At 48.1% G+C, this 17,407-nt stretch overlaps 1 protein-coding gene across 5 annotated transcripts in view; it reads right to left on the bottom strand.

Moving 5' to 3' along the window:
* CFAP36 (cilia and flagella associated protein 36) overlaps positions 1-17,407 on the bottom strand; it is a 170,991-nt gene that overhangs the window by 133,425 nt on the left and 20,159 nt on the right. For 4 of the 5 annotated variants that reach the window (XM_068130035.2, XM_068130033.2, XM_068130034.2 and 1 more), the window contains exons 3-4: positions 15,026-15,090; positions 12,332-12,439 (exon numbers count right to left, since the gene is read on the bottom strand). In XM_068130035.2, coding sequence (XP_067986136.1) covers positions 12,332-12,439; positions 15,026-15,090 — 173 coding nt within the window. The remainder of the gene's footprint in view (positions 1-12,331; positions 12,440-15,025; positions 15,091-17,407) is intronic. The other variant, XM_078786326.1, reaches the window with a different exon arrangement.

Raw genomic sequence — 17,407 nt, 5'->3', positions numbered from 1 at the left:
ATGCCCTCTCTGGTATTGGGCTACCCGGGTCCTTCTCTCGGATCCTCGGGCCCCGCTGAACTCTACACTGAACTCTAACTGGCTCCCAGAGCCTACCTGCGGCCTCACCTGGCCGACAGACTACCAGTGGCGGAGTGCCCATTTAACCATACTCACCAATTAAGCCCACACGCCCAGCCATTCCACTCACTCATGCACCCCTCAAAGCAACAACTTGCTACTCCCTGCACCACAGATGTCAATATCCAAACAATTTACCTACTCCCTCTACCCGACTTTAAACTACCCTCCCCGGGTATTCGTGAAAGGGTCCATCTTCCCCCATCCACTCCTTCGCACCATGCACTCCACACCACTCATTCCACACACCATTTACTCCACACCATTTATTCACTTGCACCCCATGCAAGTCATTCACTCAACACCATTACACACATCCTCAATACACCTATCATACACTTTCTCCAGTCATCCCAGACCATTGCCTCATTTCACCAAGTTCATCCACAGACAATTTCACTCAATTCCTCATTTGCGCCTAAAGCGCATCCTCATACTCACACACACAGCATCATCCTTCCCTCGAATACTGGTGTTTTCCTCGTCTTCCCTTACACTAAGCACTCCCTCGTCATTATCATCCACCTAATCTCTCTACGTCCCCTCTACTTGTACAAATGTCGCTACTTAACTCTCAGTCTCCTATGGTCATCTCTAAATCCCTAACAATATCCTGGCCCGCCATCAGCTAGTTCACACTGCCAAACCCCATAATCTAAAGCTCATGTGGCCCAACGTGAGGGATGGTAGAGCTACCATCCCTCTACATCGGACACTATCTCCCACTATCACCCCCCAGTCCTCTCGCACTATGATCCATGAGGGCGCCTGCTCGCCCGTGTAGGTTCTTAACCGGTCGGCGTGGACAATCCGAGGGAGGGCTCGTGGCCCCATTTTGATTTTAATGACCACGTCACAGATTTTCGACAGGACGACCCCCGGGCCATGCCAGGGAGAGGTGAGCTTAGGACACCTGCCCTTCCACCTCCGGGGATTGAAGAACCAGATCTTCATCCCCGGAGCGTACTGACTCCCCTGGCTCCGGTGGTCGTACCTGCGCTTCATCTTGGCACCCGCCAGCTATAGCTGGCGGCGTGCGAAGGCATGGACCCTTTCCATGCCTTCCTCCAAGTGACGTGCATAGCCCTCCCCCGGCGGTGTATTAGTGGACTCTGGCACGGGACCGCATAGCAGGTCGGCGGGAGCCCGCAACTCCCGCCCATACATCAGCAACGCTGGACTGCATGCGGTGGCTCCGTGCTGGCTAGTTCGGTAGGCCATTAACAAATACGGGAGATGTTCGTCCCAGTCGTCCTGACGGGTGGTGGTGAACAATGCCAATTGTTGAACCAGGTTTCTGTTAAATCTTTCCACCATCCTGTCAGATTGAGGTCTTAAGGGCGTTGTTCATGTCTTCCTAATTGACAGGAGTCTGCACACATCTTTTAACAATTGGCTTTCAAAATTTCGACCCTGGTCGGAGTGCAGCTCCTCCGGAATCCTATGCCGACATACAAATCCTTCCACGAAAGCCTGTGCTAACACCCCGGCTTCTTGGTTGGGGAGGGCATAGGCCTCCGGCCACTTGGTGAAATAGTCCATTACAACGGGGATGTATTTGTTACCTTGGCGGGTGCGGGGTAGTGGTCCTAGAATATCCATAGCCACCCGCTCAAGGGGGGCCCCACCTGGTGTAATTGAAGGGGGGCCCTCATCCTCCGTGCTGGTCCCTTTTTAGCAGTATAGGCGTCGCATCTCCGACACCAGTCCTGTATATCGCGCCCCATATTTACCCAGTAGAACCTCCGGCGGACCCGAGATGTTGTCTTTGTCCTGCCCAAATGGCCGCCGGAGCGGGTACCATGCACCTGCTGTAATATGATGTTCTTAAATTTGTCCGGGACTATCACCAGCCAGGAAGTTCTCTCAGAGGGAACCTCCACCCATTTGCGATATAAGATGTTATCCTTCAATTCCAGGGTTTGCCACTGAGCCCGATATGCCTTTGTTGGCATTCCGAGGGGGGTGACCTCTTCCCCATTAGGTGTTTGCCCCAATCAAACCCATTCGTACACCGGTCCCAGTACGGGATCCTCCCGCTGGGCCGTGCTCCAAGCCAAAGTTCCAAATTCTTCATCTGCGGTTAGTGCCAAAATTAGCCCTCTCACCCGGGTTGCACGGACTACGAGGGTAGGGGTGGAGTCTGCCAATTGCTCCCTCTCCTCGTGGCTCGCACAAAATTTAAAGTTTTCCCCCAAACAAGGACGTCGAAAGAGTGCATCGGCATTCCCATGGGCCTTCCCGGCCCTATGGGTCACACTGAAATCGTACTGCTGCAACTTTTCCAACCACCTTGCAATTTGGCCCTCATGTTCCTTGAACCGGAGGAGCCATTGCAGGGAGGAATGGACAGTTCGAACCAGAAATTTCCGCCCATACAAGTACGGGTGGAAATGACTCATGGCAGCCAGCATGGCCAATAACTCTTTACGAGTGATGCAATAATTTCGCTCGGGCCTACTCATGGCCCGACTATAATACGCAATCACTCTCTCCACGCCCCCCTGTGTCTGGGACAAAACTGCGCCCAATCCTTCCTGGCTTGCATCCGTGTCCAGGGTAAATGTCCCGACACTAGTGGGGTACGCTAGAATGGGTGCGGATGTCAAACACCCCTTCAATGCTGGGAAGGCCTCTTGGCACTCCCTTGTCCAATTAAATCTCGTCCCCTTCTCCGTAAGCCGGTGAAGGGGCCGGGCCAACTCTGCAAATTTTGCCACAAAGCGCCGGTAGTAGGAGCATGTTTTTACCCCCTTGCGACCAATGACGTGACCTAGATAGGCCAACTCTCTAGCAAACAAAGTGCATTTACTCGGACTCAGCTTCAACCCTGCCTGTCTGAGGCACCCAAACAACTGGTCCAAATTAGCTATGGCTTGGGGGAATGTTTTAGCATGTACCAGGACGTCATCCAGGTACACCAGGCATGACTGCCATGGCATGCCGCCCAGTACATGCTCCATCAATCGCTCAAAGGTGGCGGGGGCGTTACACAAACCAAACGGCATCACAGTGAACTGATACAGCCCTTTCCCTGTGGAAAATGCCGTTTTCTCTTTCCCTGCCCTTTCCATCTCCACCTGCAAATGCCCACTCTGGAGGTCCAAAGTTGAGAACCAATTTGAGCCCGCAACGGCATTGAGGGTATCGTCAATTCTTGGCAGGGGATACGAGTCTTTGAGTGTCACGTTGTTTAGCTGGCGATAGTCCACACAGAAACGCGTGGTCTCATCTTTATTTTTGACCAACACAACAGGTGACATCCAAGGACTTCCCTAGGGCTCGATGATACCTGCATCGAGCATTTTTTCTACCTGCTCGTCAGCTTCCTCCCTCTTGCTCCAAGGGAGCCGTTGGGCGGGCTGACGAATAGGCCGGGCCTCACCGGTGTGGATCTGATGTTTCACCAGGCCCGTACGCCCAATATCCTCGGAGGACAAGGAGAAGATATCCAAATGGGATTCAATTAATTTGTGTAAGGCCTCCCTCTGGGTATCCTCCAATTCTACACTACTTCGATTTACCATTTCACAAATGGGATCGGGCCAATTCCTAGTACTTTTTGAAGACTCCAACTGGGGCCAGCTCGGCCGGACGTTCTCGCCCCTCACTGCCGCGACTTCGTTAACTGGGGTGCAGCCGGCTATCTTCGTGCCCCGTCTTATAGTGCGTGGTTCCGTACTAATATTAATTACGCCGACGGCCACCACCGGCCCATCCGTTTTTACGAGGGTGCGGCCCACGACTAAACCCGGGATGGACTGCGCTGCCACTGGTTCGACTAGGCCGCAGAACTCCTGCCATGTTGGGCGAGCTAGCCATCGGGCCGGCACTATTGCCTCGGCCCTTGGGGGAATGGTCACGGCCTCAGAAGCCTCCAACTCCGTCCTCTCGGCCGTGCTCACCCCCCCAATGGCAGCTCATCTATTCCCACTTCCAGGGTCCCCCGGCACAAATCGATTTTACAACCGCTGGCAGTCAACAAATCCAACCCGATTAGGCATGGGTCGCACACCTCTGCCACCCAAACTTCTATCTCCCTCTTTACCGACCCCAACTTGAGGGTTTCAAAACCACGCCCTATGATGGGGGCCGTTACCTCGGTAGCCAGCTGCAGACTATGATTTTCCAGACGCTGGATTTTATCCCAGCCGTCTGCACTCAAATTAAGGATCACAGGGCTGATGATCGTGGTGCTAGCTCCTGTGTCCACTATGGCGTCTACCCCCACGCCGGCAATTTTGCACCGAATTGTCAAGCTACCTGTACCAATTTGGCCACAATAGATGACCTGTCGCGTCAATGAGGGCACTTCTCCATTCCCTACTACCGAACACGGCCCTGTATGCTCGGCACTTACTAGTTTCCCGGGCCGTGGGTGGGGGGTTGTCTGGGGTCGGCTAGCCTGACCCGTACGGGGTGGAGTTGATGGTCTCGGCTGCCGGGGTCTGTCCCGGCGTGGATCTCGACACTCCCACGCACGGTGACCCAGCCGGCTACAATTAAAGCACCTCACCTGGTAAGGTGCTTGCCTCCGGAATTCCAAATTGCCCCCCCCGAAGGTCTTATTTGGGGCATTTGTCCGTGGCCTACCGGGTGCCGCCTCCGGAGCCGCCTGCCATGGTCCAGATCCCGCCAGGCGCTGGTCCACCAGCCTTCGGACCATGCTTTCCAGGTCAGGGCCCCTTTCGGGGGCGGGCCCCCTCAGGGGGCCGCCACCAGCCATGGGCCCTACCTGTCGCACCGCCACTGCGTGGCGCTCACTTCCCCGGGCCAGGGGGCTCACTGCTTCACAACAGGCCGCAGCGTCGGCCGCCTGGCTCAAGGTTCCCTATTCCCGGGCACCACATGGCGAGCTGTTGCCGCAGCTCGGGGTCCGGGAAGGCCTGGATGAAATGGTCCAGCGCCAGGCTTTCCTGGGAGGTCGCTGCCATGTCGGCGTGTGCGATCCCTACTGCGTGGCGAATATCATAAACAAGCTCCCCGATGGTCTCCTGGGGCTTCCGTTTTCGCACCGCGAGCTGAGCTTTAACAAGCTCGCTCTGCTGTTCAACGCCAAATCGATTAATTAAGGCCGAGCGGAGTTCTGGCAGGGTGATAGCACCCGGTGGTAAGGCCGTCAGAACCTCCGCCGCCGCGCCGTGCCCCCACAAGGTGTACTCCACCTTCGTCCGGATTCCAACCGTTCCCCCTGCACACGTGATCGAATTGCGCCAGGTACGCCCTCAAATCACTCTTGCCGTCATACGGCGCGAGTGGAACCTTATGGCCACCCGAAGGCCGGACCCCGTGCATCGCTCCCTGCGGAATTAGCGTGGGGCCGAACCGTTCGGGCCCCCACAGTACACTATTCCCGGGGGGCTCGCGTGCGTCCCCCGTCCCTCTAAAGACGACCCCTGTCGGTGTCGATGCTTGGGTCACCTCGTCGCAACCCGCTACCCATTCCACACCCCGGCTCACCAACACCTCTCACACTCCCCATGGTCAGACATCCCTGCGCACACTCTCTCTCCACGCACTCCGGACCAGTCGCACACCTTACCATCGGCCTCTCACAAACGCCCGGGTCTATGCCCACTCCCAAGCTCGTCGAACCTCCCTTCACACCATATACATTCCCGACATTATCGCCACTCACCTCGGCACTTCTTCCTCTTCGTTCCTCCTCCGCCACCTGCAAACTCTTTATTTGGTTAGCAAGCACGTCATCACGATGTGAACACAGACCTTGTAAAAATTCCATCACCTCCTCCTTTATTTCATTTTTAGTCTCCCTCCGTCTCTTTTTAATTTCACTCACCCCTTCTTCCACCTCCTCTAATTTTTGTTTCACCTCTTCTATTTCCCGGTGTGCCCCCACAATTTCTTCTTCTAACGCCACCCTGGTCGTCTCTTTATGGGTCCTGACTTCTCGTTCCCTCGCCCCCAACGTCTCTGTACCTCATCCAACCTCTTTGTCAGCCCCTCGTGTACCATCTGACATTATTTCTTCGTCGCTATAAGTTCTTTCTTGATTTCTTTTTGTGCTGATTTCAGCCCCCCTATCACATCCGTGTTCTTGCCCACTTGCTCCCCTAACTCTTTCTGTCCCACCGTCAGCTTCTCTACTTCCCGCGTCAACTCCTCTATACCCCCTTGTAACCTAGCCGTACTCTTCCTCACCTCTTACTCCATGCGCTCCTCACACTGCTTTACCTCGTCACATATCCCCGCGACCTCTTCGCTCACCCCACGCCTTATGTCCTCCCCCATTTCTTCTATTTCCCTCTTAGATACCACTCTCATTCGTTCCAATTCGTTCTTATGGGCGTCCATTTTACTTTACAGCCCGTTTTTTACCTCCTTCAATTGATCCCTCATCTGTTTTATTTCCCAGGTGGATTTATCCCTCATTTCCCTCAATTGGCCCCCCATTTTGATTTTCCAACCCCATTAACCTGTCCTTCATTCCTTCCATTTGGTTCTCTTGGGTGGCCATCCTGTTTTCCAACCCCACTAACCCCTCTTTCATTTCTTTCATTTGGCCACCCATGTCCTTCAACTGGCCCCCCATTTCCTTCATTTGGCTCCCTTCCCAATTGCTCTCCCATTTTGTTTTCCAAATTATTTATTTCCCGGGTGGATTTGTCACTGTTACGCGTTGCTTCATCCCTCTGCATCTATCTATAATTCCAGTAATCTCTGTGTGTATGTTTGTATGTTTGTATGTTTGTATGTTTGTCTGTGACCGCTGTTTCTCGACAACCACGGGTCCGATATACTTGAAACTTGCCAGGTATATTGCTGGGGACCTGAGGATGTGCCTTTTCAAGGTTTCATATTAATCGGACAAGTAGTTACCGAGCTATGGCGATTTCTTTACCAAACTCCGCAAGCCGTTCGCTTTGGACCAAACCATTTCATGTAAATAGAGGGGGGGGATTGTCACCGTACTCGCAAGCCGTTCGCTTTGGACCAAACCATTTCATGTAAATAGAGGGGGGGGATTGTCACCGTACTCGCAAGCCGTTCGCTTTGGACCAAACCATTTCATGTAAATAGAGGGGGGGGATTGTCACCGTACTCGCAAGCCGTTCGCTTTGGACCAAACCATTTCATGTAAATAGAGGGGGGGGATATAATTTTAGATATATATATAGTACGGGCATGCCCTAGTTTCTATAAATGCTCGTAGTTGCTCAACGAGTACATACAGGTCCCAACCGCTGGCAGCGCGGGCTCGGCTCTCGCCACCATGTGCGAGGCGCCGCCATTTTCTACGCCTGCCACCCCCACTGCTGCACTCTCATCAAATCTCTCCTCCATTGTCAACTGTCCTTCCCGGGGGTGCTGGTTAATTCTAACTCCTCCTCTACCTCCTCATTTACCCCCACCGGCATCCGACCGTCTTGGTTATCCATGGCACGAATATAATTTGGATTGTAATAAAATTTCGGCCGCTCGTAATTTGGAGTGCGTTAGGCGCACTTCGGGTCCAATCCCACTTCCCTGACACCAATTGTTGCGGATCTCAACGTCGGCCTTCCCCCTTACCAAGGGGGGATTAACCCCCTTGTCTTTTTGCTAGCCGACGTGATCCGGGGCTATGACGTTCCTTCTGGTCAGCGTTGGGTAGGGTCGTAGGCCGAATTACTAATTACCAACGCCTCCCGGGAAGCAAGGAAATAACCCCGCCCGAACCACGGTTATAGTGGAAACGCCGAGCGATAGCGAGCCGTGATCCGAGCCGTTAACAGGTACTAAACCCGATCCGAGCGGTTCCGAATCGTGCCACGCTTACCCAATGGAGGAAAAGACTGATACGGTCGGATTAGGAAGAAACAGGAAGAACAGATTGGTTTATTACAATTTGTACAGGAAGGAGGAGAAGAACACACAGTGAAGCTTATACAGTCTTAACTTATCCCTGGACAAACGGGCCCGCACACACAGACACACTCACACGGGGATGTAGCTGGTTGGGCTGATGGTCCGGGGATGATGGCGTCCAGGCAGCTCACTCCGGTCCCCGAATCGTACCGTGGAGGCGATGGTCAGGCGGCAGCGGCCAGGAACTCTCCTCGTGTCGTTTGCGCGGAGCGGACAATTACAGGGCGGAATGCGGGCAGAAAGTAGGCTGGCTTGGCGGTTACACTCGCGGCTCAACCGCGTACGTAATAATCGGCAGCTCGAACGCGCTGCTTAATGCATTTTCCTCACGAGGCCTCTTTGCACAATCCTCTTGGTACGAGCTCGCTCAGTCCTCTCGCATCGATCAGTCCTCTGTAATGCGCGAATCGTGCCAGTCCTTTTTCGAATCGATCAGTCCTTTTACCACGAGTGCAGTTGTGTCAGTCCTTTATCACTAAGTTCTCCTCACGAGTCCTCAAGTCCTCTTTCATGCGCGAATCGTGCCAGTCCTTTATCACGAAGTTCTCCTCACGAGTCCTCAAGTCCTCTTTCATGCGCGAATCGTGCCAGTCCTTTATCACGAAGTTCTCCTCACGAGTCCTCAAGTCCTCTTTCATGCGCGAATCGTGCCAGTCCTGTGGAAGGGCTTTGTGTGCGCGTTTATATAGCGCCGCCCAGCGAACCCTCTGGAATTTGCCAGCCGCGCTCTTAACACGCCCCTTATGCCATGCCCACCGAGCCCTGGTTGGTTGTTGGCTCTTACCGGCTCTGCTTTTGAAGTGCTGCTTGATGTGGCCACACCCCGACCTCGCGCTCCTCCCCATTTTCCAGGCCTACCTCGTGGCCACCCGACTAGTTTGAGCGAGCAACTGGCAGCTAACGCTGCCGGCCCAACGCGTAACAAACGAGGTGGATTAGCCGAATGGGGCGTGGGATGGATGCTGCTCAACGAGGTCGATTTGGAGGGTGGAGGCAAAATGGACGGGGCCTACTCTTATTTATTTTACACAACGCAGGTATCACTATTGGAAATGGCCTTATTCTACACACATACTATGACATAACTAATGTTCTAAGGTGGCCTACGTGTTGCGTATGGACTAACTATGGGGGCAAACCTTTAACCTTTATTGATGTTATATGTACATTCTCAGAACCGCAACAATATATTATATATATTAGTAAAAGGCAGTGTCCGTCTGTCTCCTCCATAATTTCAAAACCATGAAACCTAGCGGGCCCCAAACTTTGCATTCATACACCTGGACCTCCAACAGATTGCGAGGATGAAAACTAGGTGTTTGGGTGTGTTATAACATCCTTTTTGAAGATGATTAACGAGGTGCTCATCAGAAAAAAAAACCCGATGTGGTGGTGAGTAGATGTATATGGTCGGTTCTGGGACAGGCCACACTTCCCACATCCCCCTTGCCCCCAAACCAAAACTGCTCCAACTCAAAAACAGGAAGTGACTCACCACAAACCGGAAGTGACCAATTAATTATTATAGTTTTCAGCTTTCTCGATTTTCCATAAATAAAAAAAAATTGATTTTCAAAAAATTTCCGATTTATCATTTTTCCCGATTTTCACGATTTCCCCAAATTTTTTAACAGTGTGGTTAAAAAATTATTTTATGAATATTTGTGACAACGAATGGGAATTCCTACAGCGGGTACGCAAAAACCCAAGCTTACCATGGGCAATGCAATCCATCGCTATATAAGAACTCTCATCCCCTACATATTACGAACCATTCGTTGACGTGTTTTTTCAAATATTTGTTTAACAACAACATCATTAACCTTCATTCGAATGAATAACCCATGCTCGCCAACCAGGATCTGAGAAACCTCGATTGCACAAATAACCTTACAGTTTGTCCCCATCAAATCTTGAGGATTGATACAACAATCATCAATATTATCACCAGAAACATTATCCTTCTAAAATGTTGTTATAATCTCTATTGGAGAATCATTTTCATCAGTTGTCATAAGCGTTGGGTACATAGTGAGAGCACAATCCTCCATAGACGACGCCCCCTCATCACACTTACGCCAAAATATATTTACTATGTTAAGAGGATATTTAAATTTGGTTTCTCTTAATACATGGGACTTAACCAATGTAAGAATCGCTTCAAATATTTTCATAGTTTTCCTTTCCTCGGCTGATGTACATGATCGTGAATTGAATATAGTAATTGGGAAAGAAAATGACCTAATAACTTTATTATTACCTACACCAACAGGCCGGCTTGGTTTAATACCCCAAGACAATACCTCTGGTGTTTCAATATATAGTTTCGAGATTATGATCTAAAATATATGATCTAAAATTCATAAACAGTTTCGAGATTTTGATTGGTGAACTAATTATGTGACCCAATATGCACATTCTTGAAATTTCAGGTTATTCTGCTGAAAATTGGCAATTTTATGCAACCTTCTTGACCTTTGATCTTAAAAAAAAAAATTGGCTCCTTGCTTTTGATTAACTAGGGCATTGCCCGTACTATATCTATATCTAAAATTATATCCCCCCCCTCTATTTACATGAAATGGTTTGGTCCAAAGCGAACGGCTTGCGAGTACGGTGACAATCCCCCCCCCTCTATTTACATGCAATGGTTTGGTCCAAAGCGAACGGCTTCCGGAGTTTGGTAAAGAAATCGCCATCGCGTGCACAAACGCGCAGGAAAGCGAATGAATCGCAAATTCGGTTTTATTAGTTTTAAAACATAGTTTAACGCCAACATAGTTTGCAAACGTGAAATAAATGAATACGCTCTCAAATGTGCCATCCGAGGCAGAGTGTGTCCTCCACGTTCGGCACACGCGATCGTTCGCTGCTCTCTGATTGGTTGAATCGTTTTTTGGACATAGCTCGGTAAGTAATTGTCCGATTAATATGAAACCTTGAAAAGGCACATCCTCGGGTCCCCAGCAATATACCTGGCAAGTTAAAAGTATATCGGACCCGTGGTTGTCGAGAAACAGCGGTCACAGACAAACAGACGTACAAACGTACAGACGTACAAACGTACAGAGATTACTGGAATTATAGATAGATGAACCAATTCAGTGACCCAATAGGCAAATTCTTTAAATTTCAGGTCATTCAGATGAAAATTGATGATTCTGTGTGACACTGACCTTTGACCAAATTAGTAATTTGCCTTCTCCATATTCTCATAATAAAGTTTTGCTGAAAATTTGATGACAAAACTCAAATGGTAAATTGAAATTTCAGGTGAGTTAGGTGAATATTCATGGTTTTAGGTGACCCTGACCTTTTGACCCTTAAACAAAATTATGAATTTAACTTCTCCATATTCTCATAATAAAACTTTGTTGAAAATTTGATGACAATAGCTCAAATGGTAAAAAAGTTACAACCCGGACAGACATACACACACACAGACAGAGACAGACACACATAAGTGTTTGAAAAACCCCGTCTCCCGCTGTATGGGTGACGGGCTAACAACAAACAGAAGGTGAGCAAGGGAGGGTTTATGAACACTTTACACCACGCAGACCTGAGGAAAAAGGAACATGGGAAGGGTCTCTGCAAGTGGCGAATGTGATTGGTTGAGATGCTGTAAAAGGCCTTAATATATGTCCAAGATTTTTGAATGGGCCAAAAAGACGATTTATGTTCTAGTGTTCAAGTATATAATTCAATTGAAATAAAATAAAGATTTTGAAGGTTGTAGAAAAAAACATTCTGAAAGTTTACCGCCTTTGATGTAGCATCTTTTACACCACCATATCTAACATGTTACATTCGTTCTTCGTGCCTGTTGGTTGTGTCCTTTATGACGGACGTACTTAAAACAGGAAGTTTCCTGTTTGGAATGATTTTCAATATTATTTCACTGCCAGACAGACAGACTAAAATAATGATCTCACTTCTCTGTGTGCATGCTCGGTTGGGATGAGAACACGATACCCCATGCAGAATCCGTACAATTTTTCAAATTCAGAGCCAAATTAGTACTAAACTTTAGGTTTGTGTTATGATTCATGTTCAAAATATAGCATTCAACTGAAATCAAGTAGTTCCTTGATCATAAACTGACGTTTGTAGACAGACAGGCAGACAGACAGACAGACAGACACACAAAGTGAACCAATTGCTTAACCCCGCTTTTCGCTTCTTGTGAGCGAGTTAATAAATGTGCTTGGAAGTGTCGATAACCAGAAGGTAAATATAAGATAGATAAAGAATGTAATGATCGTTGCCAATCATCTAGAGGCTTTTTAGTGCACAGCATCTATCTAGGGAGGTTTTACGGGATGCTTGAGGAGAATACCTGCCGCCATTCGGTGTCCTGTTTCTTGGTGCTGAGGCTGCAGACTTGCAGGAATTGTTCCTCTGAAATACCGAGCTCCTGCAGGTGTTGGTCCAGAAGTTTCTCCACCTGAAAATGCATCACGCCCTGTTCTCAACAATTCATTTAATACCAAAGGGAAAGGTAAAAGTGGTAAAATAAGTTAAACGTTTGAATGAAAGCCTATCCGTCTCTTCAATAAAGGTATTCTAAATATTAATAAATCACCTATCCCCCCTTACTTTTATATCAACCTGTTCTGTTCTGTGTTAACCTTTTTATATAATGGTCTAGGCTCATGGAAGAACTTGAACACATAACAGATCAGGAGACAACATAACAAAGGGAACAGCATGAGAAAAGGGAAATGCTAACAGCAGGGCAGAGTGAGAAGGTAGACGGAGAGGGACAAACAAGGGATACAGGTAACTATGAGGGTTCGGGAAGAAAGCAAGGTAGACAAGATGGATGCATAAGCAAAAATTTTGGAGGGGTAAGGGTGGTTTAATGGGTGTAGATAAGATCATGGCTTTGGATTGGGGATGGCCTGAGATTGTGGTGAACAGCTGTCTTGAAGACTGTTAGGGGAGGACGAGATCAAAGAGAGTGTGGAAGGTGGTTCCACAGGCAGGGAAAAAGAGGAATAAATGAGTGGGGGTTAGCAGTGGTTCTGGATTTAGGCAGTTTCACAAGGAGGAGGTTGCTGGTGGACGGTGTGCGTCCTGCAGATACTTGGGGGTGGGGGGGACAGAGCACAAACAGGACAGAGGGTGAAAGACCAGAAATGATGTGGAAGAAGAAAGAGACCACTGACCTGTCTACGATGGCGAAGTGATAGACCCATAGACTCAGCTTCAGCATAGGAGATTCCAATGATCTTGAAGGCCTTGGTTTCCACACCTGTTTTTTTTGGTTTTCAAGCTGAGCAAGATGTGAGGCAGGGGAGCTAGTCTGGAGAGGAGAGCAGTATTTCATCAAGCTGCGGATGAAAGCCTTGTAGGTGGATTGGAGTTCTGGTGTGCTTTAGGTTGAAAAAATATTTTTACTCTACTGTACTCCCTCCTCAACACCTCATCTCCAGTTAATTCCGCTTATACAACGTCATAATTCGACAAGTGCAACACGTATCCGATCATTGTGAATTTTTTTTTCTCAGCAACTGTTGTTCTGATGGGCACTAAATTTTCACCATAGGAGCGCCTCCTAATGTAGAATATTGTAATGACAATCATGACGTCATAAGTCATGTGGTGCAGGTGCCATCTTGGAAAAACTTCGCACCTCCATATCTCTGAAACCACTCCATAGAAAAAATTGAGACCTGGCTCATTGTCAACTACTCCCCATGGGGAATAAGATATGTTAATGATGATAATAATAATAATAATTCATTTATTTTGTATAGCGCTTTTCATGAAGCCCAAAGGCGCTTTGACAGAGTGCAAAACATAATGCATAACAAAACATGAAAACAACAATTGCAAAAAGACAAGAATCAATAGGGAAATATTTAAAGCAAAAGGAGGGAGAAGGAGAAGTGATAGTCAGGGGTTAAATGCTGTGGGTTGAATGTTGAATGCAGTGCTGAACAGGTGGGTCTTGAGTGATGTTTTGAATGTGGTAAGTGAGGAGGAGTCTCTGATGGTGTGAGGTAATGAGTTCCAGAGGGTGGGAGCAGCGATGGAGAAGGCCCTGTCCCCCCAGGATCTGAATTTGGTCCGGATGGGGGGGGGGGGGGGGTCAGGAGGTTGGTACCAGCAGAGCGGAGGTTGCGGGTGGGAGTGTGTCTGGAGAGGAGGTCAGCCAGGTAGGATGGGGCCAGGTTATGGAGGGCTTTGTAGGTCAAGAGGAGGATTTTGTACTGGATTCTCTGGGAGATGGGGAGCCAGTGAAGCTTGTAAAGGACGGGGATGATGTGGTCACGGGTCCGGGAATGGGTGAGTAGATGGGCAGCGGAGTTCAACAGTTCTGAAACAACCGATGTTGTCATCGGTGCCTTTGTTATGACATCATAATTCGACAAATACAACACTCATCCATCCGATCATTATTTTAAAAATTTCAGCAACTGTTGGTCTGATGGACACGAAATTTTCACCAAAGGAGTGCCTCCTCCTTTAGAATATTTTAATGATAATCATGACGTCATAGGTCATGTGGTACAGGCACTATCTTGGAAAAACCAAAAAATGTTGCACCTCTATAATCTCCAAAACCGCTGCTTGGAAAAAAATGAAACATGGCTCATTGTAAAGAACTCCATATGGGGAATAGGTGTTGTTAACGATGACGTCATTGGTGTCATAATTATGATGTCATAATTCGACAGGGACAACGCTTAGTCTGATCAGTTTGAAATGTATTGAGCGTGATCTATGCAACAATTATATTAGAGAATATAAATTTATGATTTCATCGCTCACGTGGTCTGGCAGCCATATTGGATCAAAGAAAAACAATGTTCAAAAACAGAAGAGTTGGCTCACAACAAGTTGACTGCGAAGGCTAAGTATTCTATGAATACCATCTAGTTATTTAAGGAAACAACACTACAAGTTTGTAAAATAGGCACAATGACTTACTCTCTTTTTGTATTCCTGGTGTATCTCTATGAATACCATCTAGTTATTTAAGGAAACAACACTACAAGTTTGTAAAATAGGCACAATGACTCACTCTCTTTTTGTATTCCTGGTGTATCTCTGTGTACGCAAACTTGTTTTCCTCACCGGGGTCAAACACTGGATAACAAGGTGGGACAAGTAACATACGAACAGGTGAATACAGACACACAAGCAATTATAATTCATTATTTTATTATTGGGGATAAATAAGAGAATGCATATGGTGGTTGGCTAATTTCTAAATGCTTTGCATGGCAAGCACAGGAAAATTTATGGCAGTCGGTCAAGTGAAACCAAACTCAAATTTTGTAAACTAAGAATCACTAGATCTGATCATTATATAATTTTCACTTCACATCCATTTCTGACAAATGCACCATTACATGCTCAATTATATATAATCCAACTGTGAATTTCCTGGTAATTTATTTGAAACACGAGACATCACTTACATTTTTGTGAGCTTCCAATAATGGGCTTTCGAAATGACATAATCTGCCCCAGAATGCTCGGTGCGCATGCGCAAAAACCTCAGGAAATATCGATCTCCGAGACACCATAAAGTATTTCATGTGAGCAAGATAAGGAGCATTACCCCCAAATGGCTCAAAAAGCTTCTGAGATAAGCCAAAAATTATTGGAAAAGCACTGGAAAGAAATGGCTGTGCCTATGCACAACGAAAGACTTGGATAACTTTCTCAGCTCGCCGAGCGGGCTGCTCAAAGTGCAAACTCCCGACCATATGTGTTGGTGCAAGGCCCAAGTGGACGGACGTGTGCTACACAAACTCCCGACAGATGGCTTCCAGTAAATGGACTGCTTATCTGAATAAGATGCTAGTAGGGAGGAAATGTTGGTTCTGAGACAAGTCCTTTTTCGCAGGACTTGTCTTAGAACCAACTCGTATACACTCGTTTACGCTCGTTCCGCCCGTTCCGTACGATTAGTGGCCTAATCTCAGAACCAACATTTTCCGCCATATTACCGTAGGCCGTAGAGGGAGGGCGGTTTAAATTTTAACTCTCCTTAATTTTCGCATAGGTTATTGTAATCTCCTATATCAAACTTTTAGTTTATATTAAAAACCAATCAGCAACTTTAGCCCAATCAAGGTCTTTATAACACGAATATCACAGACTCTTAGACAAAAGGAGTCAGTTCTTTCACTCCCTCTTTCTGTTCTCTTCCCCCTTTCTTTTGCTCAAGGTCATCTGCCATCTGCTTGGAAATCAGCCAACATCACCGCTTTGCACAAAAAGGTGCAAAAACAGATCCTAGCAACTACAGACCAATCAGCCTTCTCCCAATTATCAGCAAAGTCATGGAATCCATCATTGCTTCAGATATCAAATCTTTCCTCTTCTCCAATGGCTTGATCTCTGACCATCAATTTGGTTTCAGACCAGGTCACTCTACTCTGGACATGCTGCTTCTGCTTTCTCAACAATGGATGGAGGTCCTCAACGCCAAACAGGAAATTAGAGCTGTCTCCCTTGACATATCACGTGCCTTCGATACGGTCTGGCACCCTGCTCTGCTCACCAAACTCTCCTCCTTTGGTATCCATGGAAATCTCCACGCATGGCTGGCGGACTTCCTCTCTGGTCGTAGTCAACGTGTGGCCCTGAATGGGTTTCTCTCATCTCCTCTTCCTGTTCAGGCTGGAGTTCCCCAAGGCAGTGTTCTGGGCCCTGTGCTTTTTCTGGTCTTCATCAATGATCTCTCTGACTCTCTTGAAAATCCTCTCTATCTCTTTGCTGACGACTCTACTCTGTCGCTCCATTCCTCATCCCTCAGATCGGCAGTCTGCAGCCTCCTCACTCTCTGCAGACCTGGACAAAATCACAGACTGGGCAAACAAATGGAACATGTCTTTCAATCCTGACAAATCTCACACTCTTACGATGTCTCTCCGAAAAGACCGACTGGACAACCCTCCCATCCACTTTCTGAATAATCCTCTCCAAGAAGTTCTGTCACTCAATCTTTTGGGTCTCACTATCTGCCATGATCTTTCCTGGGAAAACCACATTTCAAATCTGGCCTCCAAACTTACCTCACCAAACTTACCAAAAGTCCTCACCACTTACAAGGCTTTCATCCGCAGCTCTATGGAATACTGCTCTCCCCTCTGGTCTGGTGCTCCTGCCTCACACCTCGCTCGTCTTCACGCTGTTGAAACCAAAGCGTTCAGAATCATTGGAATCTCCCGCGATGAAGCTAACTCCAAGGGCCTTTCCCTCACTCACCGCAGGCAGGTTGGTGGTCTTTCCGTCTTCTACCGACTCCTCTCTGGCCTTGCCCCCTCCAGCTCTCTCTGGGCTGTCCCCCAAATATTCCTACAGGTCGCACAAGATCTGCCTGCAACCCTCTTATGGTTAAACTGCCAAAATCAAGACTTTCTGCTCACCTTCACTCCTTCATTCCTCTTTT

This window comes from Myxine glutinosa, chromosome 11, assembly GCF_964187855.1.
Source record: "Myxine glutinosa chromosome 11, kmMyxGlut1.1, whole genome shotgun sequence".
Lineage (NCBI taxonomy): Eukaryota > Metazoa > Chordata > Myxini > Myxiniformes > Myxinidae > Myxine > Myxine glutinosa.
Note: the sequence above shows the minus strand (reverse complement) of the source record. Positions and strands in the feature narration are given on the sequence as shown.